Here is a 24,943-nt window from a genome sequence, read left to right on the forward strand (position 1 = left end):
CTCACTGAAGCATTTGTTAATGATTCCACAAGAAGGTAACTCAAGCCGGCTCATTTTTTTTTAAAGGGGACAACAATTATCGTAAATACTTTCATGATGACAACAGCTGGGATCGTGTATTATGTGTGTTGGCAGCGCAGCTTTAGCTGACAGGCCTGTATCGGTCCTGATGAATGTATTGGAAGGACACGTGAATGGTGAGACATGCCACTGGGTTTTGTTGTTGTTGTCTTTTTGTGTTGCTTTGGTTACGTCTGAGGAACAGACCTTATCGTGAGGTATGACGGCTCATCTATAAACAGAGCATTTACAGTAATTACCTTAAAGCGCTGCACTCTTTAAACAAACATGCATTATTATGTTGTTCCAGCCAAAGTTATTTTTCTTGATTAATGATTTTTCCATAAAATCATTACATTTATGAAAGAAAATTACCTGGTTAAGTGGGGGAAAGAACTTTCCTGCTCAAATTCCTAACATTTAACCGTTTGTTTGTTTTTTTGTGTGCAATCATGTGCTGATTCGATGTTCCCCTACAGGCCGTCGGTGACTTACGTTGGCACACTTTACACCTTTAAAACACTATGAAGTATCGAGGTAATGCACTTGATATTACTGTACACAGCCGGCGCTGTCATTGCTGTACAACCACATGGAAAAAAAACACAGAAAACACAGCAAAAATATGAGCTGTTGTTCTATTGACCACTGTGGAGCAGCAGTATAAAACGTACATATACTCAAGTAGTGTACTTAAAGGAAGTGGGAGTTTGAATGCAGGACTTTAACTTGCATTGGTACTTATTCCGATATATAAATTAATCTTCCATCACTACTATGGAGCAATGTTTTGATGCATGGGTTCCCGTTTCGCTCGCCACGAGCACAAAGACGCCCACACCAATCCACAAAGTGACCCGGTGCACATTCCTGCCAGTGGTTTCACACTATGGTGGTGGCGGGAAAAGTGGCGATGCGTCAGCGGAGGCAGGGAAGAAGAGGGCCGCAAGCTTGCAAACATTGTAAAAATGTTTGGAGTTTTGTTTTTTTAAAGGAAGGAAGCTCTAATCGAATCCGCCATAATAACTACACAAATACTAGGTGTGCTATGCCTTTAAGAATTAAAAACATAATAAGTAATAAGAATAAGTCAAAACGCTGAGTCTGTGACGACAGTAACAATTTGCCACTACATTTCATCATCAATTCTCAACTCTGGACCAAACCTTAAATTTTACATGAAGAGATTATGAAGTTCTATCTAATACAATATCCATGCAGAGAATCTTATGTTGCAGAGATTTGTGATTTATTAACTATACGGTATGACGTGAGGTGTTCACTTATTTGTGGGAGCTGTTTTTGTGGTGTATTATAATGGTCTTTTAGCGCTATGTGTTTCTAGTATTTTCTGTGGTTTACCTTCACGGATATAAACTTGATCAACTCTCCGAATAACACAACACATTTATTTCCACATTAAACTCAAGCCTTCAAAATAAGACGTGAAGTTCTGCATAACTGGACATTATAGCATCATGAAGGGTTTATTGCAGGACTGTTGCATTAGGCCGTGTTAGTCTTAGCTTGGCGTGTAGGAGTCGATGTCATAATCTCAGGTTAACTGGAAGCTCTTAGTTCTCCTCAGGAGTGAAAATGAGTTTGTCTGTCTTTATTTTGGCTCCATGAAGAAACTGGCAGCCCCTCCGGAGTGTTCCCTGCCTCCCTCCCAGTCTACTGGGACGGCTTCCAGCACGGCCGCGACCCTGAACAGGCTTAAGCAGGTGTAGAAGATGGATGGATGGATGTCCTGGCTGCAGGTAGGAGACATTTTTCTGATTGGCCCCGAAATGAGCCCTTTGTCAGCAGGGTCGGCTGTGACTTTGACCTCTGGTTGTCAGCACAATTTGGCTTCTGTTATGCAGAGCAGCACGTTTCAATGTGGACCCGAGGGGCGTGCGATGCCTCTAATATATTTAGAAGCCAGCGTGGTGACCACCGTGAAAACCCTGAACACTGACCTGTTGTGTTTAACGGACACAGTTGGAGAAGATCTGATTAACTCTGAGACAATAATAGGGGCTCGGAGGACTCTGGAGCTGTTCTGCCTTTTAGTCAATGAGGCTTTTTGCCAGCTACCAACCATTATCGCTATGTGAAAAGGTGGCCTGGCAAACAGACACATGCTCTTCTGTTATATTCTGGTTAATTTAGTGAATGTTTGCAATTTCCAGATTCCAAAACACTGCAGAGAGGCTGAACACTATGGTTGGAAAAATCTTATTTTTTTACATTTTTGATTCGTTCAACTCCTCTTCCTTTGGAAATCCATACGAAGGACATTTACGTTTTCACAGCAGAAAACAGCATCTTCTCAAGCTCTTGTTTTCTAGCGTTGTTTGAGGCAGCTAGCAGCTGATGTTATGCAAATGTATTGTTTGGTGATGTCACCACTTTATGGAAGAAAAGGCAGGATTTGAATTGAGGTGTTTGAAGCCGTTAAGGAGCAGAGTTTATGTGTGGGAGAGTAACTCACTCCGGGAATCGACTTTCAGCTCTGACACTCCGGAGACCTTTCACACAAAAACGATGTAACACACTAAAGGAAAGGCCTCTTTAAGATACAGGAGCCACTTTAGGGTCCTTACATTTCCAGTTGTTTTAAATTGTGCTTGAGAGTTTTTTATTACCAAACAGATCTCAGTACAACCTTGTAATCGACATAAAAAGCCTGAAAGTTGCCCACTCTGCCCGGCTGGTAATCCAGCTACTGATCTGTGTCGTACAAATGTGCCTCTGATCGTCAGATTTCATTCTCCAGGAGAACTTGAATCGCTGTGGTTGACTGATATTTGCACAATGAGTGGAGCATTGTAAACAACAAGGACCAAAATACCCAGAAGTACAAACGATCACACTGGAGAAGCTACAATCAGCAAAAGTCTGTGTCTAACTGATTCAAACTATTGATTAGCAAAACCGGCGATTGAACTTCCTGTTGCTCGACTCAACTCGACTCACACTATTATTACACAACCTTGTCTGACATTAAAGCGCTGCACGCTCCCTTTCTTTCCACCTCTCCTCCGCGTCCTCTTGACAGGCGCCGAATACCTTTTGAGAAATAACCATAAATAACTCTCACTTTGTCACATGGCTCGGCCATATGGTCTAAATCTGCACTACAAAGACTTTGCGGTTCACGTGGCCATGAGCAGCTTCACGGGCCCGAGAAAAATATGCCTGACCCACACACTTCGCTCACAAAATGTTTTGGATGGCGCCTCTCGCCATAAGCCACATTATGTAAGTGTTAAGTGTGAGGTATCGAGAGGAGCTGGCACCGTGCCAGGGTGTGTGTGTGTGTGTGTGTGAGTGTGTGTTTGGTTGGTTGGTTGTGTGTGTGTGTGTGTGTGTGTGTGTGTGTGTTTGGTTGGTTGGTTGTGTGTGTGTGTGTGTGTGTGTGTGTGTGTGTTTGGTTGTGTGTGTGTGTGTGTGTGTGTGTGTGTGTGTGTGTGTGTTTATGTGTGTGTGTGTGTTTGGTTGTGTGTGTGTGTGTGTGTTTGGTTGTGTGTGTGTGTGCGTGTGTGTGTGTGTGTGTGTGTGTTTGGTTGTGTGTGTGTGTTTGGTCATGTGTGTTTGGTTGTGTGTGTGTGTGTGAGTGTGTGTGTTTGGGTGTGTGTGAGTGTGTGTGTGTGTGTGTGTGTGTGTGTGTGTGTGTGTGTGTGTGTGTGTGTGTGTGTGTTTGGTTGTGTGTGTGTGTGTGTGTGTGTGTGTGTTTGGGTGTGTGTGTGTGTGTGTGTGTGTGTGTGTGTGTGTGTGTCTGTTTGGTCATGTGTGTGTGTGTGTGTGTGTGTGTGTGTGTGTGTGTGTGTGTGTGTTTGGTTGTGTGTGTGTGTCTGTGTGTGTGTGTGTGTGTGTGTGTGTTTGGTCGTGTGTGTGTTTGGGTGTGTGTGTGTTTGGGTGTGTGTGTGTGTGTGTGTGTGTGTGTTTGGGTGTGTGTTTGGGTGTGTGTGTGTGTGTGTGTGTGTGTGTTTGGTCGTGTGTGTGTGTGTGTGTTTGGTCGTGTGTGTGTGTGTGTGTGTTTGGGTGTGTGTGTGTTTGGGTGTGTGTGTGTGTGTGTGTGTGTGTGTGTGTGTGTGTGTGTTTGGTCGTGTGGGTGTGTGTGTGTGTGTGTGTGTGTGTGTGTGTTTGGTTGTGTGTGTGTGTGTGTGTGTGTGTGTGTGTGTTTGGTTGTGTGTGTGTGTGTGTGTGTGTGTGTGTATGGGGTGCAGGTGTTGTATATATCCTGTATGAATAGTTCATCTGAGGATATAAACAGTGCAATAACGTATTATGTGCTGATGCAGTGATCATGTGCCGAGGAGCCTGATGGAGGGAGAGGATCGCATACACACGTTTTTATTTATTAATGCAGGCAGACCTGATGATTTATGATCTTCTCACTTCAGGTTATTTCATTGCTTTTTCACTAAATATCATGTTCACTAAGAAACAAGATGTCTTATCTGTTTGTAACGGGACTCCAGTATGTTTTAAGTACATTTTGATGATTATGGGATAATTATTTTGGCCAGGATAGTCGTGACATGATATTGTCATATCGTCCCATGGCTGCTATGAATGCCCACTGATAGTGACACAAGTGGGCATATTCATAACATTTAACATTTTATCAGGAATCGGGATAAAAAAAAAACCACTTATGACACTACGAAGTAACATTTTGGTTTTTGACCTTTCTGAGGGCAACAATTCTAATGTTTTCCTGACCTTTTCTCAACATACATGACCCATACAGTTCAGGATGTTTGTGGATTATAAGGCATAAGGGAAAAAAACAAATCAGTGAATATGCAGATAATTATAACACATGATGACCTTTACTTGTCTTTAATGTCCACTCTGAGTGTCTGTGCACTGGGGGCCTCACGTTTCCACAACACATTATGTTTCAATACATTATTTGGACCACGATTGGCTCCAAACTAGCTGTGTCACAGATCCTGAAACTGAGCTTCAAAGGCGAGCACAGAGAAACGTGCCTTGATAAACTCTGCACATGCATTAATCTGCAGCCAATCGAGGCATGTTTGAATGGAGAGGGGGGGGGGGGTCAAAAGAAAAAGAAGTCTAACTTTTCACATTTAAAACCATAAAACTGCTGGTGATAAATGTAGTGAAACGATATATTATGTCTCTGTTGGCCACAGTGTCCTCGTGCTACACCTGCTGTGGAAGGTGAGAATCCCTATTAATAAGGCAGCAGAGAACACCGACGGAACAAGGCAACTAAAATAAGAAACAACAACAATAATCAATCACATTTTGATGCATCAAGCAGGGAGTAAGCTCTGTAGCAAAGTTATTTAAACAATAACCACTGCATCATTTTAGACAACTATTAATGAGCCACAAAATCATTTCTGGTAAATCTTCCAAAAACGTTTGGCATCCGTTCTTAGCACACTGCCCCAATGTCCCCTTAGACAATCAATAATAATAAAATATTTTACGCACGCGTAATCGTGTGTAAGATATTTTTGGACGAGGTTTCATTAAATATGCTACATAATGTAAAGTTGGCATGAAACCACTGCCATATTTGGGATATTTCAGGAGCATTCCTGTATTTCTGGCTCTGCCATAGTTGTTTTCATCATCTCTGTCACACACCAACTGCAGGCTACATACCTTGGAAGACGTCCACATCCCGGAGATCCTCTGAGCTCGGACATAATCATAGTCCTCTTGAGAAAGAACAAAAAAAGAAACTTTGTGCACGAAGTCCAGCGGACAGGCGAGGAAGTCGCTCGCAAACTCCCCTCTGATGAGTTTCCACAACAGAGTTTTTGCTGAAGCTTTCCATCTGCGTCCACGTGTAAAGGGATATTGTCTTTTGAGGTGGTTTAAATAAAACTGGGGGGGGGGCTCCAAGCCTGTCCACACACAAAAACCTGGCGGGGGCGAGTCATTTCTCCAGCCATGTTGTTTTTTTTATTTTAAACTCTGAAGTTTCCTGTGCTTAGCTCTCATGGTGGGTCAACAACACAAGCCTCTTTGTGGAGAAAACAACAGCATATTTGTGTGGATGTCATAGAAATAATTCTAGCCCTGGTTTTTATTTGATGGCTGCTTAAATGCGATGTCTTATCATTTTTTTTGTCCATGTGTTGGAACACTAACAGAAGTATTTTATCTGTCTCAGGCTTTTCCCTTTATTGGGAGTCCATTTTTTTATTGGCAGCATATGAGAGAGGTTATTAATATCCGTAGTTCACTCTCTCTCTCCGAGGAAGTTACTCAAACATTCTTCAGCTAAGTGGTCAGAGGATGACTAAATTATTGCCATTTGCATGGCCTACAGTTTCTGTCTCTGAAATAAAAAATCAACGAGCCAAACCCAGCGCAGATTCTACATTAGTGCAAACACGTTTAGTTTTTAACTTTGTTGCATAACAGCAAAAAACGACCATCTACCTACCCTTCCTCTTATTGACGGATGAAACTCATAAAGTGCGAATGCATAGCCTGTCTAGTCTAAGACTTTAATTGTGTTTTGTTTTTGTCCGATTTTGGAAGCCCGCACAGGTTAGACGAATTAATGAATCAGATATCGATTATAATTGCCCCTAGAGGTCGTGGAGAGGCTTTGGGGATCTTCTGAGATGAAGAGAATGAAACATTGAACCTGCCAATTGGTGACCTGTGTGTATGTGCGTGTGTGCGTGCGCTCTGGAGCGTGCGTAAAACGCGTGCGTAAAACGCGTGGTAAGGGGGAGGGGGGACCACCTGCTGTTGGGCATACATTATAGGGCGTATATTCTTTTTTCTTTTTTGTTGTAAGAAAAAAAGGGGGAAATGAAGCTCTACTTGTAATCACACGTCCGTCTGAATGGATTTGGAGTTCGTACTGTTTTTCCTGCCTATGTCTGTGCCATTCCCTTTACTGGGGCTCTTGTCCAGCCCGCACAGCGACTCCGTCACCCCCTCCTCCATCTCCATATACTCCGCTTTGTCACCCAGCGAGGAGCCCGAGGGCGAGCCTTTGAATTTCCTTAAAAAGTCCGGGAAATACGGGCAGCCCGGGGGCATGCTCTCCACCGCCGGCGCCTGGTCGTCGTTGTCGGTCTCCCTGTGGTAAAAATAGTTGAAGTTGGACACTATGACCGGCACCGGCAGCGCGATGGTTAGCACGCCCGCGATCGCGCACAGGGAGCCCACTATCTTGCCGCCGACGGTGATGGGCTTCATGTCGCCGTAGCCCACCGTCGTCATGGTGACCACGGCCCACCAGAACGCGTCGGGGATGCTCGTGAACTGCGAGGTGGGCTCGTCCGCCTCGGCGAAGTACACCGCGCTGGAGAACAGGATGACGCCTATGACCAGGAAGAAGATGAGGAGGGCCAGCTCCCTCATGCTGGCGCGCAGGGTATGACCCAGGATCTGGAGCCCCTTGGAGTGCCGCGACAGCTTGAAGATGCGGAACACCCGCACGAGGCGGATTATTCTCAGGATGGCGAAGCTCATCGCCTGCTGCCCGTTGCCTTGGTGCTGCGCCAGGTCCGTGCCGAGAGTTATGAAATAAGGCAAAATGGATACAATGTCTATTGAGTTCATAATGTTTTTAAAGAAAGCCGGTTTGCTCGGACTCGCGAAGAAGCGCACGATGATCTCGAAGGAGAACCAGATGATGCAGACCGTCTCCACGATGAAGAAGGGGTCGTTGAAGGGAGTAAATCCGTGGTCGGGCTGCGTGGAGTTGTGTCGCGGCTGCAGGTACTCCTTCTCATCCCTGAACTCCGGCAGCGTCTCCAGGCAGAATATGACGATGGATATGACTATGACCAGCACGGACACGACCGCGATCCCCCTGGCGGGACTCGAGCTCTCCGGGTACTCGAACAGCAGCCAGATCTGACGCTTGAACTCGTCCTCCGGCAGCGGCTTCTCCTCCTCTTTCACGAAGCCCTCGTCCTCCCGAAACTTGAGGATCGCCTCGTCGCCGAGTTCATAAAACTTCACCTCCTCGGAGAAGATATCGAACGGCACGTTGACGGGTCTTTTCAACCGGCCCCCCGACTGGTAGTAGTACAGAATGGCGTCGAAGCTCGGTCGGTTCCGGTCGAAGAAGTATTCGTTGCGCAGCGGGTCGAAGTATCTGATCCGCCTGTCGGGGTCTCCCAGGAGGGTGTCCGGGAACTGCGTGAGAGTCTTGAGCTGAGTTTCAAACTTCAGCCCCGACACGTTGATGACGACTCTCTCGCAGCAGCCGCACTCGCTGTAAACGTTCTCGTACCCGGAATGAGGCCGCCGGTCCGTGAGCGACGCGGTCTCCTCCTCATCATCCATGTTACACAGAAAACTCGACCTCTTGCTTCCCCGGTCCTCCTCCTCCCCCTCATCCCCCTCCTCCTCCTCTTCCTCCCCGGCCCCCTCTTCCTCCTCCTCCTCCTCCTCTATCATCATGTCGTCCTCGGATCCGAGCAGCGCCAGCTCCGAGTGGCGCAGGTCCCCGCCGAGAGTCGTCCGGCTGCGTCTCCAGCGTCCGACGCCGCGCTGCTTTTTCCGCTCTCTGAGAACTCTCTGCTGCTGCTCGGGCTCCTGCTGGTGCTGTGGCGGCTGCGAGGAGGTGGAGGAGGAGGAGGAGGAGGGGCGCGAGGCGGTACCGCCGCTGCTGATGTTGGCGTTCGTGGAGGAGGCGGCGCGAGACTGATGCTGGCGGTTGTTAAGGAGATGAGCGCTCGAGGAGGAGGAGGTGGAGGTGGTGGACCCCCCCACGCCGCCGCTGCTGCCGCCGCCGCCGCCTCCTCCTCCCTCCGCACCGGACCCACCTTCGGCCGCCGCCGCTGCCGCTCTCGACTGGGCAGCCTGGCGCTCCCTCTCCCGTGCGCGAGCCTGGGCATATCCGTAAGGCAGGTGACTATTGCACCCGCCGTCCGCACCCACCATGGCAAACTCCATCTTTTAAGTCAATGAGCGGCTCCGATGGGCGAGCGCTTATACTCTACCCGCCTCGGGGCGACGTGGACGCAGGCCAGAGGATAAAAGTTGTTGCTCGGTGCGCGCAGAGAGAGAGGGGGGGGGGGGGGGGGAGAGAGGGAGAAAAATGAGGCATTAACCGGTTCCACCAATCGGTCGTGAATACGAGAATGTCAGAAAAACGAGCACATCTCAATCAGGTCCAGTGGAGAGCAGTCCATGTGGCGGCTTACATGGTATAGGAGGCATCGATCAGCCTGTCTTCCCGTTCAGGCACAGGCCTCCCCCTAATATTTTATGACATCATTACCATAACAAAAAAAAACAAAAAAACGTGAGGGGCCGGTGGCACACAGCCTGTTACGCAGGCGCTCTGTGTCAAACTTGCAGCTCCCCCCCACCCTTTTTTTTTATTTCTTCGGCATCATAAATCAAGCGAGTCAACAAGCTCGACACAGTCTCCCCGCGGCTCCTCCGGTGCCCATCAGGTGGTTCATTCCTCCACGACGTGCGCCCAAGTGCGTCTGTTTGATCCTCCGTGGTCACTCCTGGTTGCCATTTTATGTATTGAGAGTTTAAAAAAAAAAAAAAAAAAACAGCTGGATCTTTGATATGGATCTATATTATGGAGCTCATCAAAGACTTCGTCTCTGCGAGGAAAAGAGTAGAGAGAAACAGCGGTTGGTTTGGACTGAGACAGGGAGATGTGTTCACATTGATGCCCGTTGTCTAGGATACTACGCATCTTTTGCAATGCAAGGGCGGTAAAACTTCACAGGCATATTATTATTATCATTATTATTACTGGGGGGAAACATGGGAATGAATGCACGGGAGACAGACATGTTATAAACAGACATTACGCATGATTTTTTTTTTACTGCCCTTTAAAAAACAGCCTCCCTTCATTCTGACATTCATACTTACATGTGGAAAAAGGGGCCAAACGAAACCGCCTCGCCCCCCTCCCCCTACAAACAAATCTTCTTCTGGAGGAGGAGGTAGGCTAGGTGAGGATGCAGTTCTTCGCTTCTGCCCAAATTCCCGTCTTGATTCAGGGGGGTAATATCACAAACCCCTCGTCGTATCCAACCAGCGACCAATATCATCCACTATATCCATCCGTACTCTGACGCACCCCGTGGACGGACACTTTTCCCCCTTTCTTTCTTTTTTTTTTTTTTTTTTTTTTTTGTGGCTGCGTCTCGACGTTTTGTCTCAATTCAACAGGATCTATCGCCACTTCAGCCTCCGTTTCTGCTGCATCGCTCCCGGTTCACCAGCAGCAATTATCATTGATGAAGAAGAAGAAGAAGAAGAAGAAGAAGAAGAAGAAGAAGAGGAGGAGGAGGGAAAAAAAGGAAAACAGAAGCAGGTGTGCGAGCGGCGAGTTGGCATCAAAGACAGCGACGCGCGGTCACGGCGGAGAGACGCGACGGCGGTAAAAGTTTCCCCTTCGCGCAGGCGACGGGAAACGGCCCCGTGGTCCGGTCTGGGCATCACACATCTGTCTGTCTGCCGCCGTAGCCCTACCTATACTCCGGTATCCCATCTATTGTGCGTGTGCGTGTGTGTGATGATGGAGAGCCTCGGTGAGAAAGTCGTTCGTGTACCGCAGCGCGTGCATGCGGTGCTCGGTCCTCCCCCAGTGGACGCAGCCGGTCACTGCGCACCGTGCTGCAGTCTCACACCCGAGCCTCATCTGTCCTTCAGCATCACTGCCGGGTGGCAACCGGTGTCCTTACCCCCATCAACCCCCCGGAAAAAAAAAGTAATGGATTACTTCAGTAACGTAGTTATGTGTAACTGCTGGCTGTAAAACGCGTTTGCACTTGCAGTTTTCAGTTCAATCCATCCTCCTAAAAAAAAGGTCCTGTTGTTTTTTTGTCCTGTTTTACCTTTAAAAATGATCCTAGGAGAAGATGTCCGCACCTTTAAGTAATATATATGATCAATATGACCAGAAATCCATAATTAAGATTTCACCTGAACCTGCACAAGGATGGGAGTTTAAATTGTAAATGTAAAAAAATGTTAAAGCACTCAAAATACTTGATCCTCAGAGTATTATTTTCTCCCTATTGACACACTGGTTTAAAAATCAGTCCTATCAATACATATTTCAAATAAAAAAAATACAAGTGTAGCTCTGTTTTACAAACATCTGAAATGAATAGACACTTTAGAACGGATGCCAACCATTTAAGGAGAAAATTAATTTATTTGTTCATTATCTTTTTACTGCGTCCCAGAACAGTTTAGTCAATAGTTATCAGAAAGAAACCACAAAGTCGCGGATGTGAAATCAGCAGCTGCTCAGACAAGTAATGAGCTGTTACATTACAATACAAAACAACTTAAATGTCCACGGCAGTGGGGATTTACTTGTGACAAATCCTCAAAACATGTAGAAAAAACAAACAAACAACCATCACCCTTACTTGTCAGGTTTTACTAATGTGCTAGCTACATCTGTAGCAGTTTCTGCATAAACATGCCCCTCGGTGTTGTTGCAGAGGAACATTAATGCTATAAACCACAAGGAAGTATCATCCGTCTGACGTTTCTCTCTTAAAGCCACACTAGCTGAATATCCTCCGTCACCACACCAATACAATTGGTTGAATTCATTCAGAAATCTGTTAGTTTAGCACCAATTAAACATGATTTCTTATCCATTCAGGGTTGTTTGCAGCATTAATCTTGATGTAAGCACACGTCGTAAAAGCTGTTAATATCTTTATGATTGTAATACAAACTCACTTAAAAGCTCTTCCTTATGTAAAGTGATATTTGAGTGCATGTTTCTGTTGGAAACAAACCAGCGCCGGGTCAAATAAATCATTGTTTTTTTCTCATTTTTCTCAGTAACTGCAACATTTTCATTGAGGATGAAATAGTAAGTCATCACTCTGTTTTAACAAGAAAAACGAATTTAAAACAGTGTTTCACAAACTTTTTTCTGTTCTGGGGGCCCACTTTTTAAAAAAAAAAAGACAAACTCTTTCTTTTTCTATGTGTGTTATTGAACTCTTAAGTGAAACTAGCAGAATCTACTCCAGCTGCTCATATCAGACTAAATGTTACAAGTAGACTACAATCATCCCAACAATACGAACATTCAGGCTCCCCTGTGTGACTGAAAGGTGTACTGCAGATAGAAATGTTTAAATAAAAGATTACGAGGGAGAAATTCTGCAAAAATGTATTTGGCGACTCAAATAAAATCTCCCAGCCTTTGGAAATGACTCACACACATACACACACACACACACACACACACACACACACACACACATACACACACACACTTATGAGAGTGGCTCCGAGATTAAGTTCTGGGGCTCACCCAAGAATTATGGGCTCCATACAACAGGAAGGGATTCTTCGGCTTCTTCGGCTGTATCATATTTTGAGGAAGGTTTGTAGATTTCAGCCAAACATTCATAAATCCATACGGATAACAAGGAGCCTTGGGGTGACACTTGAATGCACCTCTACTGGAGGACCTGCCATCATCGGGTCCCTGTAAAAACCCCAGCAGCAGAGACGCTTTGAAGACTGGACCGCAACCAGCAGTCTTAACAAATGGCCATGCTCGGCTATTGACTGGTCAAACAATGCAATACTGTCGAAAGAAGCAATTAACTATGCATTACTTCCTTTGAGTAATGACTGTTGGAAGCCTCAGACAAGCCACTGAATCCGGTATTTTGTTGTTAATGTGGCCAGTCTTGTGGAATAATGACGCTTAACTAAAAGGGGGGGATACTATACACAATAAGCCATATAGTGGCTGGCGGCCATAACAAATAGTCTTTTACCATAAAGGCCAGTAAATCAGAGATCACAGAATCTTCATGATAAAATGCGGAATAATAAGATGTTATTCTATAATAATAACTTTGATTTGGAAACCTGCATTTATGAAGCGTCCCAGTACAAAAAGTTGCTCCGAATGAAGGAATCTGAAGATTTTTTTTAGAATTATGACACTTTCTAAGAATTTCCCCTTAAAATCGAGCTGAAATTGCATTTCAAGAGTATCTAGATGGGATCGGCAGGCGGGACATAACATCGATTTGTGCAAAATATTAGCCCAAGAGCCAAACGTACAGATCATTTGATGGATGTCACGATATTATTGGTTGAAATCTTGTTGGTACTAGCTGAAGTATGCATGTGTCAGACTTTGCTTTCCAGGATGAAGGATTTGATCTAAAAAGGGTGAAAACGCACATTTTTAATTTCAGCTTGACATTAACGTTAAGACAAGTAGGGATAAAAAAGAATTCACAAATAGCCCTTAGGAAAGCCCCTGAGGTGACATTTAAGAGGCTTAAAGAGTTTCTTAATCAGAGAGAAATGGCCTAAAGACAAAGAGGAGAAATATTCTTCAAACGCTTAATGACAGTGAGTTGATGAAAGCACTCAGGGATGACGTTGGTGGTCGATCTCATCGGAGATTCGCTCACATCGCCCACCCATCTCAATGACGGCAGACATGAAAGTAATCAACGCTGAGAGATAAAATGCTGTTCGCTGGTTTATAGATACAGAAACCAGATCCAAGCGGTAATATGAAGTAGATTAAATACTAATACTACCAGCATGGTAAATAAATACAACAACTATCAGCATGGGAATGGGCTCCTTCGCAAGTAAGCCTCTATTTTTTTCGCACCTCTTTAAAACAAGGTCTAGAAGTAGAACAGGAGTAGAAGGGACACTGAACTGTCTTTAAGACTAGTACAAAAGAAAAATGTCTTTTTGTAGTTGGTTGTTATGGTGACTGTGATATTGCAGCGCTAGAGATGAATGAACTGGCTAGGTAGCTAGGTAGGTAGCTTGATCTTCTTTGTAGCGGCGGGTGGGGAATGAGGCGGAGGGGCCGTTGTAGTGTAGTGTTGAAGCAAGGTGGAATCAGCAAGCTAGCCACATAGCCAGCTCTCCACCAGTTGGCTAGCTAGCTTCTCCAATTCCACCATGCTTTAATGCTACACTGTCTACAGAAAATGAGTTCAACAAAGTTGTCACTCATCTGGTGATAATGATGATTTCCTACGCTGAGTGGAGGGATTGTTGGCGTAGTCTTACAATTTTACTAATTTGCTGTGTCTACGTTCGTAATATTACTCCACTGTTATCGGTCTTTCCATAAGTCGGTCTGGTTTATACGGAAGTTAGCGTGCTACACCGGTCGCCCTGATACACATGAAAATGGCTGATCCCGTTTTATTTCTGTTCTGTCCCTTTCTTTGTCGGAGCTGCTCTGAGATGTTTCCCAAATCATTCCTGAACTAATACTACTTGCTAGAAGTATCTCTGAAGTATTCTCTGAATGTTTGTGAATACACCGCCAGATGTAAATGTCAAAAAAACACTTCAGAATCTTGAAAAGGCCAGACATCCCAGCATCTGGCGGGGTAACTGTCGAGTCACTGTTATTGATCAACCCAGGCTATTGCTACCACAGATTTATTTGGATCATTTTGCGCTACGGGACAATAAAAGTGTTATTCATTGCGCCTTTGAAACCTCCCTGGTTTAATTTGATCGTGCAGATAATTGGTTTTTCTGCAGGTTCTGCCGCCGGCCCGGTGCTGGGACGCACAGCACCCAGTAGCTACAGCCCGTTTAGCCCGTTTGATTCATGCTATCCGTTTGACTTATAAGCTCTAATTAGGACAAGAAGCTTTCTATTCCAGAGCACGTAACTGTTGCAGCATTCCTCTAAGGAATCCTTATCATTCCCTCGGGTGCTTTGAAGTCTCCAGTCGTATTAATCCTGCAGGGATATTTTGGGTTGCCTGCGCAGTCTCTCTGTCTAAATGTCTGAATCACTGTGTTTCTTTTTCATAAATCTGAAACAAAATGCAAAAATCCAATGCGGAGGCTTATGCTTGTGAAATAATCAGCAACTGCTGACGGTGCAAGTATCACTCAGCGGTTCTTTACAGAGCTCGTCTTCACAGTCGTCTCTCTCTCTCTGTGTCTGAGACATTAGACGAGCTCTTTACTGGTCTGCAACAACATGTTCTGTAGGAAACCTTCCACCCATCACACACACACACACACATGCACACACTCACCCCTTGCACTATATTGTGTGCATCCACCCCAGTCAGCACCAGGGGGAGTAGTGAGGTCAGTAATAATAAGAGGTGATAGAGGGAGCCGTTTTACACACAAGTTTGGATGCACTTTGATCTGATGCCAGAGCTGCAACACGGCTGCGTCTGTTGACAAAACCCGTCCTGCATCTTATTGAAACAGCCAGAAAATTCAATTTATTCAACATTCACTTTGTAGAGATGAAGTCATTCTGATGCACGGCAGAGCATGCATTTATTTACTTATTTATTTATTTATTTATTTATTTATGAATTTCAAAACCTGTCAAACCCTGCATTCAAAAGTAACACGAATATTGTAAATCCATTAAAAGTTTCCATTGTGCCATCTTTTTTTTAAAGGAATGCCATTCAAAACCGGCTGATGAAGTCAGAAAAGTCTGAGACTTTGTTGGAGCTGATGATGCAACAACAACTCTTTAACCTTGTCGGTGTTTTGCATCAGTGGACACGAGGAAAGTTTCAGTTTGTCGGTTACTTTTCCTCTTTGACGATGAAGGGCATAAGCCTGCATGCAAAACATAATTCAGCAACGTGGTAGAAATCAATATCACGATAGCTTATTTGTTATGTAAAGATCTAGTGGAGTAATATCTACCTGAGCAGAGAATGATGTCACTCTCCCTCTGTGTGCGTTGTTATCTGAGATTCTCCTCACTTTGTGGACACAGTCGGGTCGGCTGACGTGTGCTTATAGCACATGTTCATGCAGGTGAGCATGAATTGATAATCTGTTGGATTTTTAGATTATTTATAGGTGAAGAACATTTTTTGACTAATCGAAGGGTTGTGTTGGGCCAATATGCTACAACACATAATGTACGTTTAAACATGCAAATGAGGCATTATCGTATCATACATATGCAAATTTTGAGATAATAAATTTGAGCACTGGATGAAGCCAAACGTGTTTCCTTGTGTTGTAGAGACAAAGGTTTTCAGAGCGAAGTTTAATAATGAAATAAAATAATAAATTTTGTCCATTTATTTACGAATAAATATTCTATAAATATAGGTGTGAATGATATATGAACAAACCCTCTGTAAAAACCTTATATAGATATAGAAGGACTTAAAGTGGGAAGTTTAGTGAACTGAAGGGCAGATTTCTAGCTGAGTGTCTGAGGAAAAAAAGGCTGTAAATCTCTGTATTGTTGACAACACAGTTAAGAGAATACAATATGGTAAAAAGAAGACACGTTTTATGAAATGTGATGTAGAAATATGCAAATGAGACCCATTTAGTCTGAAAGAAGACATGTTATGGAAGGAAAAAACGGCCAAGAAAGAGTACGCTGTAAATCACATGGTCATGAGATATCTGACAAACAAAGGTACACACATACGCTTACAATAAAACACATAACAGCAATAGAAACAAACAAAGACGGTAAGAACAGTGAAGGATCATCAGCAGTCGATGCACATGAACGCACCTCACCTATAACGTCCACACAGAAACATCCACACAAAAGGCTCGTCCTTGGCAGGGCTGTGGAGGCGTTTGTTTGGACCTGATGGTGGAGGAGGGGGGGGGGGACACTCAGCCCGGTGCGTTCAGGGCCGCGAGTGTTTTTTCTTTCTCCATGCGACACAATGATTCTTAAAGAAGTCTGTTTTCGACTGTGACTCGCACAGTAGCAGATGGTGGAGGCGAGGCTCTGCAGAGAGGACAGCAAGGTGTGACTGAGTGGGTTCGTGGCTGCTGTCCGTGCTGTTGTGGCAGCGTTTTACGGTGTGTGTGTGTGTGTGTGTGTGTGTGTGTGTGTGTGTGTGTGTGTGTGTGTGTGTGTGTGTGTGTGTGTGTGTGTGTATGTGTAGACATATATTTATATATAAAAAATAAAACCCAACAAAAAACGAGAGTACTCTGTTGCAGAGCTCCAAACCAACGACTCGTGACTTAAACCTGCGATGTCAGCAAGACGTATAGCTCGGAGCTGTTTTATGCAAGACTTCATATAAAGCTTGTTTGAGCTGTTGCAAACAAATGAGATTTCCTTTCTTTTCTTTATAGTATAGTGCTTAGAGTTATGACCCAGAAAACCATCCTCGGCACGGAAACCTTCACCTCATCCATCACCTTTTAAACGGACTCCCGTCGGACATTAATGTGACAAGAAACAGACATAAGATGCTCACCAGGACATTTGTTTTTAAAGCTTCTTCACTGTTTGTTTTCTTTAAACTTGCTGCAACACACGTTTGCCAAACTTATATATATATATATATATATATATATATGTGACTTTAACTTAAAAGACCTTTCCAGATTCCAGGTTCATTGTGATAGAAAAGGTATATCTGTAATTAGCATATCAATGGTCTCAGCTTCCTGCTTAATAAGTCAATGTTTCAGTTTCAATGTGCTCATTTTAAGAGGAATAACCAGCTGCTGTACTGTCTGGTCAGAAAATGACTAATGATGTGTTCTCCTAATAATACAAGATTAATCAGCTATGAATAGTGTTGCTTAAAGGACAAATACGCGGGCTGATAACGAGACGTTTGGGCTAGAGGAAGTGGCGTGTAGAGGACGAGCCCCTGCAGCCTCGTTAGAGGTGTCGGGTCAGCAGGATGCTGGGGAGATTCCCTGGTGGCTGCAAGGGCAGACGAAGACGAGCCGGGCCGCTCCCCGAGTACTTCTATTGTACTGTCACTGCAGACGTCCGGCTCCTGGTGCAGCGCTCACTTTGTTACTTTACAGCAGAGTAAACAGAACAGTAGCTTGGAGGCTGGAAAAGGAAGGTATAATTTAGAGGTTTTTATACTTTACTTGAGGAGTAAGATTACCTGTTACTTCCAGTATGTTGCTTTGCAGATTTGTAAGAGACAGACGAATCATTTGATTGTATTCAAGCAGTAACTCAACCAGCAAAAACGTGAATTAAACTGCATTAGTGATAATGATCCAGTAATCTGCAGTGATGCTATAATACTCTGAAAGGTGGAGTACTTTTACTTGTACTAAGTATATTCAGCTGATTACTTTTACTTTAATGCAGAGACTTTTTGTACTTTTTTTGTAAATTATCTGACTACTTCTCACGTGACTAAATCAGCCCGTTATTAATAACATTCATACCGATTGAGAGTGAGCAGACAAAGTTAGCCACAGTTGAAGATGTTGCTTTGACTTCTGGATCATCATGCACAGAAATCAACAAAGATGCCCCGACAGTGCCTTTTTTTATTTGATTTGACAGTAAAGTAAGTGTGAGTGATGAATGAGCTGAAAGCAACACTTTCTACTGGGATGATTCATCCTTCAACACATCAAAAAGCAACTCCAGAATGATATAAAATAACATACACAATAGTAGCTTTAGGTGGTTTGAAAAAGATTTAAAAAAAACAAAGACTTTGGAGCCAGTCTTTTCCATCTCACGGCGTGGGCAGAGCTTTGTTTATGTATTTCTGCTGTCCATCTAATCCCGACTGGCTAATCTAATCAAGATATCTGTAGATAGCGACTCACGCCCCCTCGCGTGGAAAGAAAGGCCTTGAGTCGCGGGCCTCCTCCCAAATGTTAAGGGGAAAAAGATGCTCTTTCGATATCCAAACACGTGGGGGGAAATATCACCGCGGCCGAGGTCCAAGAGATTAAACGGATTTATGAGCAGCACTATTTAAGTAACGGGGAGGACGGCCGCAGGTTTGACTGCTGTTACAGATGTTGAGAGAGTAACAGAAGAAAGGAGACTGGTTCAGAGTGACAACAGAGCTCTACAGGTACGTTTTCATTTCCTTTCAATAACATAATGAGAGCTTTGCAGCTGATTTGAACTTGAACCATAGACATAATTACATTATTACTGTGGTGGAAATCTCCGAGATCAATGTCTTTATTGCCTTGATAAATAAAAGCAAATTCATCCATATGCTTTCATGGTTTAATTGATGTGAACCAACTCTTTAAGGTCTGATAGGGCAAATCAAATGAAGAAATTAATTTCTATTGATAGAGGCACTGCAAAAAAAGTATATACATATACATATATATTATTATTTTTTCAGACATTTTATAATAAAAAATAACTATATAATATAATAACTATTATAATCACCCTGATGCTGATGATGACTTTCATCCTCGCCTGACGGCTCGTTTCAGGGTGCCTGAAGTGAGACCCGATCCCCTCTTGTGGTAGGCATCTGTGCTGCACCCGGCAGAGGATGCAGCTGGTTGTCATGGCAGCAGTGCTGGCACTGGCAGGGGCTGGGCAGCGCTGCGGCTTACTCCGCTGTCATCTGGCCACCGTCCCCATCAACGTGGAGGTCTGTGGCAGGATCGTGGAAATCAACACCACCAAATGTGAAGGACAGTGTTTCCAAATGGTACTTCACAGCTAAAATGGCCATTTATGTTTTTGCCATGTCATCACAAATTGCATACTCTACGTCCATGTTTTTTTTTTATAATTTACCGTGGTGTGCTGGTGTCGGTCACAGGTCCCGGGCTACATCGGCACTGACTACCGGTCCACACAGAACACCTGTAACGGGGACTGGTCCTACGAGGTGAAGTACATCGAGGGATGCTCGGAGGGCGTCACCTACCCCGTGGCCAGAAACTGCAGGTGTCGCGTCTGTAACCCGGACGAAGACACGGACTGCAAGCGCTATCGTGGAAACTTAGCCAGCTGTTCCTTTTAATGGAACCTATCATCTATCCTACATTCACTTAATCATCCTTTGTGTCACTCGACTCTTAATAAACAGATATCACTTCTTGGATTTTTGTCTTTTTGTTTTCCTCAGTCACACGTTTTAATCTGCTCCGTCCTCTAGCTGTTAACACCAATGACGAAAAGGCAGTGCAGAAGAACTTGTCTGTAGATTATGTGGCGAGATGACTTTAACGTGATGAAGGCCGATTGAGAGATTAAATTCCTCCAACAGTCTCCCTTTTCGTGACTGACACCTAAAGTTCAGTAATCCTGCGATCCAAGTTTTCATGCTGAGGTCATCCTATAAGAAAAACAGCAGGCCTCACCTCTTTTTTTTTGACAGGTGGAAATGAAAATATAGAGTTTGCGGTATATCCAAAGTGCCTGCTGCTCAGTGGCTCACTTCAGCAGGTAACACTACATTTAGAAACTGCTCCCTAAGCTAAATCTTGCATATTTGTTTCTGCACTTGAGCCATTATTGCAATTGACCCTAACATTTGACGAATTTGTGAAACATGCTGATGTTAGACGAGAGGATCTGTGCCACTCTTGTGTCCATTAAAGGTGCATAAAATGAGATTTGGAGCATTTATATCTCCTCCCCATGAATTTAGACATGGAAGGAGGAAGCTTGCAGATATCGAGGGGAAACTGCGGTGCCAGCGGACACAAAACCTGCTGTAACCCCCATTGAGTGCAGTGCAAATACAAAGCTACAGTCATAGCTTAGCTTTGGCTTAGCATAACAGCTGGAAACAGGTTTAAGTTGCCTTAAACAACTGGATCTGCTAGCAGCCTTAACTGTGTGCTTTGGCTTGAGGAAGACTTAATCGCAGCACTCAACAGTGACATGAAATACTCTCTCACCTCGGACAAAAGTCAAACCACAGCAGTGAAGTTGGTGCATGCTTTTGTTCTGCATTGTTTTTCAACCCCTGAGTGGTCGAGAATAAAATATATTATTATATAAATGCAGCTCCATTTACAATTTATTTCAAAGTTGAGGAAATTTACCTTCAACTCCAGGAAACTAGAATCCAAAAAAAGGGGAGCAGGATTGATGAACAACCTTGCAGAGAAGTGAAGGGACAAATACATCAGCTCTCTACCCTGAAGTCCACTGGAGACTGTTTCTATGATACAGTTAGAGGGAAAAAAGGCTTGCTTTTAGAGAAAAACGCAGGTGCAGCTTCTGAGTCTGCAGATTGTTAGAGTAACGTCTTATTAATCCGGAGAGGCTGTCGAACCCGAGTGGCTCCGCTAATGACGGAGAGCTCATTAATATGAGGAGCTGTTAATTACCTTCAGTGTGGCGACTTGGCAACTTCCCCGTTTTCCCTCCTAACGTGATCTGCTTCAGCGAGGACAGCATCTTATTCACGCTGACAGGAATGTGTGCCGTCAGCAGTTATCAGGTGGAGGAATTCATTGAGAAAAGGTTCATGCTGCAGTTTATTTTTAGTGTTTAATGTTTGCTGTAAGGAGGTCGGGAGGATTAGGCAAACTTTCAACCAGGAGACCAGTGTCCATGTCCCAAAGTTAGTGATGTTTATAGTTTACATCATTATTTTGGTTGATGTCGAAGTGTTTTGGATTGAATTCACAACATTTACCACGCGTTTACTTCACCGGTTTCACCTTATTTGGGAATGATTATTCACAGTAGTCGATTTAAAAGATATATTTGGCAAAATGCCCAGTGCATAAGAATTTGTCTATAAATAAATCTTTATTGAAAAGCATGAAAGAAATCATTAATACAGACAATAAACTAATAAAGCCCTGAAATATGTATCAATATACTATATATAAGATACATAAACACAGCCCTGTGTGTGTGTGTGTGTGTGTGTGTGTGTGTGTGTGTGTGTGTGTGTGTGTGTGTGTGTGTGTGTGTGTGTGTGTGTGTGTGTGTGTGTGTGTGTGTGTGTGTGTGTGTGTGTACATGGATGGATGGATGCTTCTTTTCCCTTTCACATTAGATTTGTGTTGGCAATGGGTTTACTGTATGTTATTAACATTTTGAATATTAGGGGTTATTCATTCAAATACATTTAATTTGGGGATATTGATTGAACCATTTAAGGTTCTATGTAGAACCATTTATTCTGAGAGTGTAGTACTCTTTATAACAAGTCCACTAACGTGCCCAAAAGTTCTGCTTTATAAAGAAGATGTGGATAAAAACGACCATAGAATGTTTGACATGTTTGCTGTAGAGTCTCATCTGGAGTGATTTTGAACACTTGTATTTAAAGGGCATCAATATTTCCAGCGCGGTCACAGAATCCTCTAATAAGTGAGACAATCAATGGAATGATTTATGATCAAACTCAAGGGAACAGAACAATCAATCTCAGGTCGTAAAAGAAATAAGATTCCAGAGTATTTTCTCACTTTGAGACAGCGGAATGCTGATTATATATACTGAAGCAGGTTCAGGGTGAAAAATGAGTACATATACGAGGGAGCTGAAGTATTTCTTGGACAAGTTTTCAGATTGTTTTTTGGAAGAAAAGGCGTTGAGACTCGATGGAGCGATGACCGACCCTGCAGGCGAAGCTGACCTAAGCTGCTCGTATACAAGCTGGCGTGTAGAGTTGGACCGTGGCCTCAGGGCGCCGCTTCCTTCGCCGTTATATCACAACATCAACATTTTCTTTCGCATCAATACAAACACCCCGAGGTTACGCAACCAGCAGAGGGAGTGCAGGGTTCGATGTGACACCAAGGGAACTCAGGAAGAGGAGAATAGAGCGATCTAACTGTAGAAACGCTGGCAAACCAAAGATGATGGCCACAAATCTGTAGAGTAATTTATCCAAAGATGTATTATTTCTATTGCAAACACATGGGCCGTTACTTAATCTTCTTTGTCCTTTTGACCCTCACGCCCTCCTGCTCATAGATTTTCGTCTCAGCCTTTAAACTCCTCACACACTCTCCTGTCACACCTCTGCTCCACTGTGAACTCTGCAGGATATCTGCTGGTGTCCTTTAATAGCGGCTTGTTTTCATCCAGCGGCTCCCCAGAGGGTTCCTGCTCTCTCCTCGCTAACGAGCGCCGCAGCCAATATTCAGATGGACGTTTGATCAAGTTTCCAGACGAGGCCGTGGCTCAGCTGGAGGGAGGGGATGGAGGCCGTCTAGTAGTGGATGACTCTCTGTCAGCCGGTGATTCATTTCTCCCCGAGTGGAATTTTATATAAACTGAGGACAATAGATTTTTTTTTAAAGAAGGCTATATATTGCACAGTCCAGAGCACACTATTACCCAACAGCACCTTTTCTTATCGACAGTTAAAAGCCCGTGGGGCTCTGAATGGGCTCATGAATATCCCACATGGGTTTCTGGATGTTTTGGTGTCGTTTTCTGGTTTTGGTGGCTTGAATTTAAGTAATGGAAGATTTCATCAGTCAGCGTTCCTGAGGCGCACCAAACTGGGTGCAGCTCAGTTTATTTGGCGCCATCTAGCGGCAAGGTTGCAGATTGCAATCAACTGAAACTTATCCCCCGCATGCCAAGCTGAATGTTTTGTTTGTAATTGAATTGCATCCATTCAACAGATATTTCAGTGTGGACCAACGGAGAGCTGCTAAATGACACGAAGGATTCAATTCCAAAACCTCATAAATTCACCGTGGGGAAGTCTTTACACCTGGAATTAAGGTCATATATGGAAATCACAAGTCATTCAGTACTCGGTAGGACAGATTTCTGAGCTGATGTCTGGACTCTGAGAGCCTCCGGCACATCGGAGCTGGTGCAGCACGCATTAAATATATCTGGACTCCAACTTAACTTGGAACAAAAACATGAGCTGCTTTGATGAACGGCCGCATCAGCTCGCTCTCCGCTCTCATCGACTAGGTTTTATAAATATTAATAGGCTTCATTTATTTGTACCCCCTTTAAAATGAGCTGCGGAATGCATTACGAGGACGGTGGCAACACAAACAACAGCCTTCTTTACATCCCCTTTAAAAACTAAAACATCTCTCAAATGTTCCCTGGAAGTAAAGCGACCCCCGGTCTGCATGACCCCCGTCTGACCTCCAGGACAGCGGGATGCGTATGAATGAGTCGATTGTGTCGGAGCAGATCTGCAGCTCTCTCCCTCCCCGAGGTGGCGTGATGAACTGCTGCGTCATGCTTTTTTTTTTTTTTTTTAGCCTGCTGTCTTTGGTCAGTCTGTCTGCTGGGAGGCGAGGTCCTCTTGTGATAAACCGGCAAATACTAACTTAATGGAAATAAAAAAAAAAATTAATTACATTTTAAAAGGATGACTCCACAGACACATTAATTTACGTCTTTATTAAAAGGGCTCGGTGTAAAATCACAGCGGTGGTGCTTTATTATGACGCATAATGGAATGAAGGGTGTGCTGTCATTTAGGAGGGATTAACTTCCTGTACACCGCGGCCTGCGGCGGCACGTTGGACAGATTGCGGGACTAAAGGTTTTGCCCTGACATTTTAATTACTTGCTTTTTCTGGGGGTTTTTCCCACTCGAGAGAGAATCTTCTGAATTATTCTAATGATCTAACTGATGTATAAATGCTCGCTCATAGCTCAGTATCTTGCTCAGATATTCTCCATTTTCTTCAGTGTTAAACCCCCCCAAAAAAGCTATTTTCTGCTCCAAACTTTCCAGATGTGCCTGTGATACGACATCCATGAAGAGCCGACTTGTGTGAGTGGAGATACAGAGAGAAACCGATAAATACTCTTGACAGTTAATGTTGCTTATGTCTTGCTCAACAATGCTCATATCTACATTAAGTTTAATTAATCTCACTAACCAGCCTAAAGGAAAAGCCTCCCCTCTGAATAACTAACTATAATATTCAGACTTACAAAAAAACAAGAACTTTCAAGGACAACGGAGAAGAGAGGAGATAAATGAACAGCTGGCAGGTTTGAGGAAACAGCAGTGTTGTTGGTCAGAGCTGAGACCAGCGAGGCGTCTCAGGCTTCATCGTTTGGTCATTAATTACAAACATTTCTTTAGACTTTAGACAGAGAAGGTGTTATTTCTAGGCTATTATGCAACAGTTTTTCCAGTCTAGAGACCAACTTGAGCGCAACAGACATCAAAATGTTTTTCTACTTCTAATATAAAACATTGTCATGAGTTTAATAAAACTTTTTATT

At 43.9% G+C, this 24,943-nt stretch overlaps 2 protein-coding genes across 2 annotated transcripts in view; one reads left to right on the top strand and one right to left on the bottom strand.

Moving 5' to 3' along the window:
* Nucleotides 1-8,964, bottom strand: part of kcna4 (potassium voltage-gated channel, shaker-related subfamily, member 4) — a gene marked incomplete at its 5' end in the record, with an annotated part of 47,349 nt that extends 38,385 nt beyond the window's left edge. The window contains one exon of the mRNA XM_084018448.1: nucleotides 5,695-8,964. Coding sequence (XP_083874574.1) covers nucleotides 6,880-8,964 — 2,085 coding nt within the window. The 3' untranslated portion in view covers nucleotides 5,695-6,879. The remainder of the gene's footprint in view (nucleotides 1-5,694) is intronic.
* Nucleotides 8,965-18,762: 9,798 nt separating this feature from the next.
* On the top strand, nucleotides 18,763-19,788 carry LOC311015105 (gonadotropin subunit beta-1-like). Its single transcript, XM_084012182.1, has 3 exons — nucleotides 18,763-18,848; nucleotides 19,231-19,454; nucleotides 19,569-19,788. Exons 2-3 carry the CDS (start codon nucleotides 19,293-19,295, stop codon nucleotides 19,770-19,772), a joined length of 366 nt encoding a protein of 121 aa, XP_083868308.1. The 5' UTR covers nucleotides 18,763-18,848; nucleotides 19,231-19,292; the 3' UTR covers nucleotides 19,773-19,788.
* Nucleotides 19,789-24,943: the final 5,155 nt, after the last annotated feature.

The sequence above is a fragment of the Eutrigla gurnardus genome (genome assembly GCF_963514095.1).
Source record: "Eutrigla gurnardus genome assembly, chromosome: 1".
Lineage (NCBI taxonomy): Eukaryota > Metazoa > Chordata > Actinopteri > Perciformes > Triglidae > Eutrigla > Eutrigla gurnardus.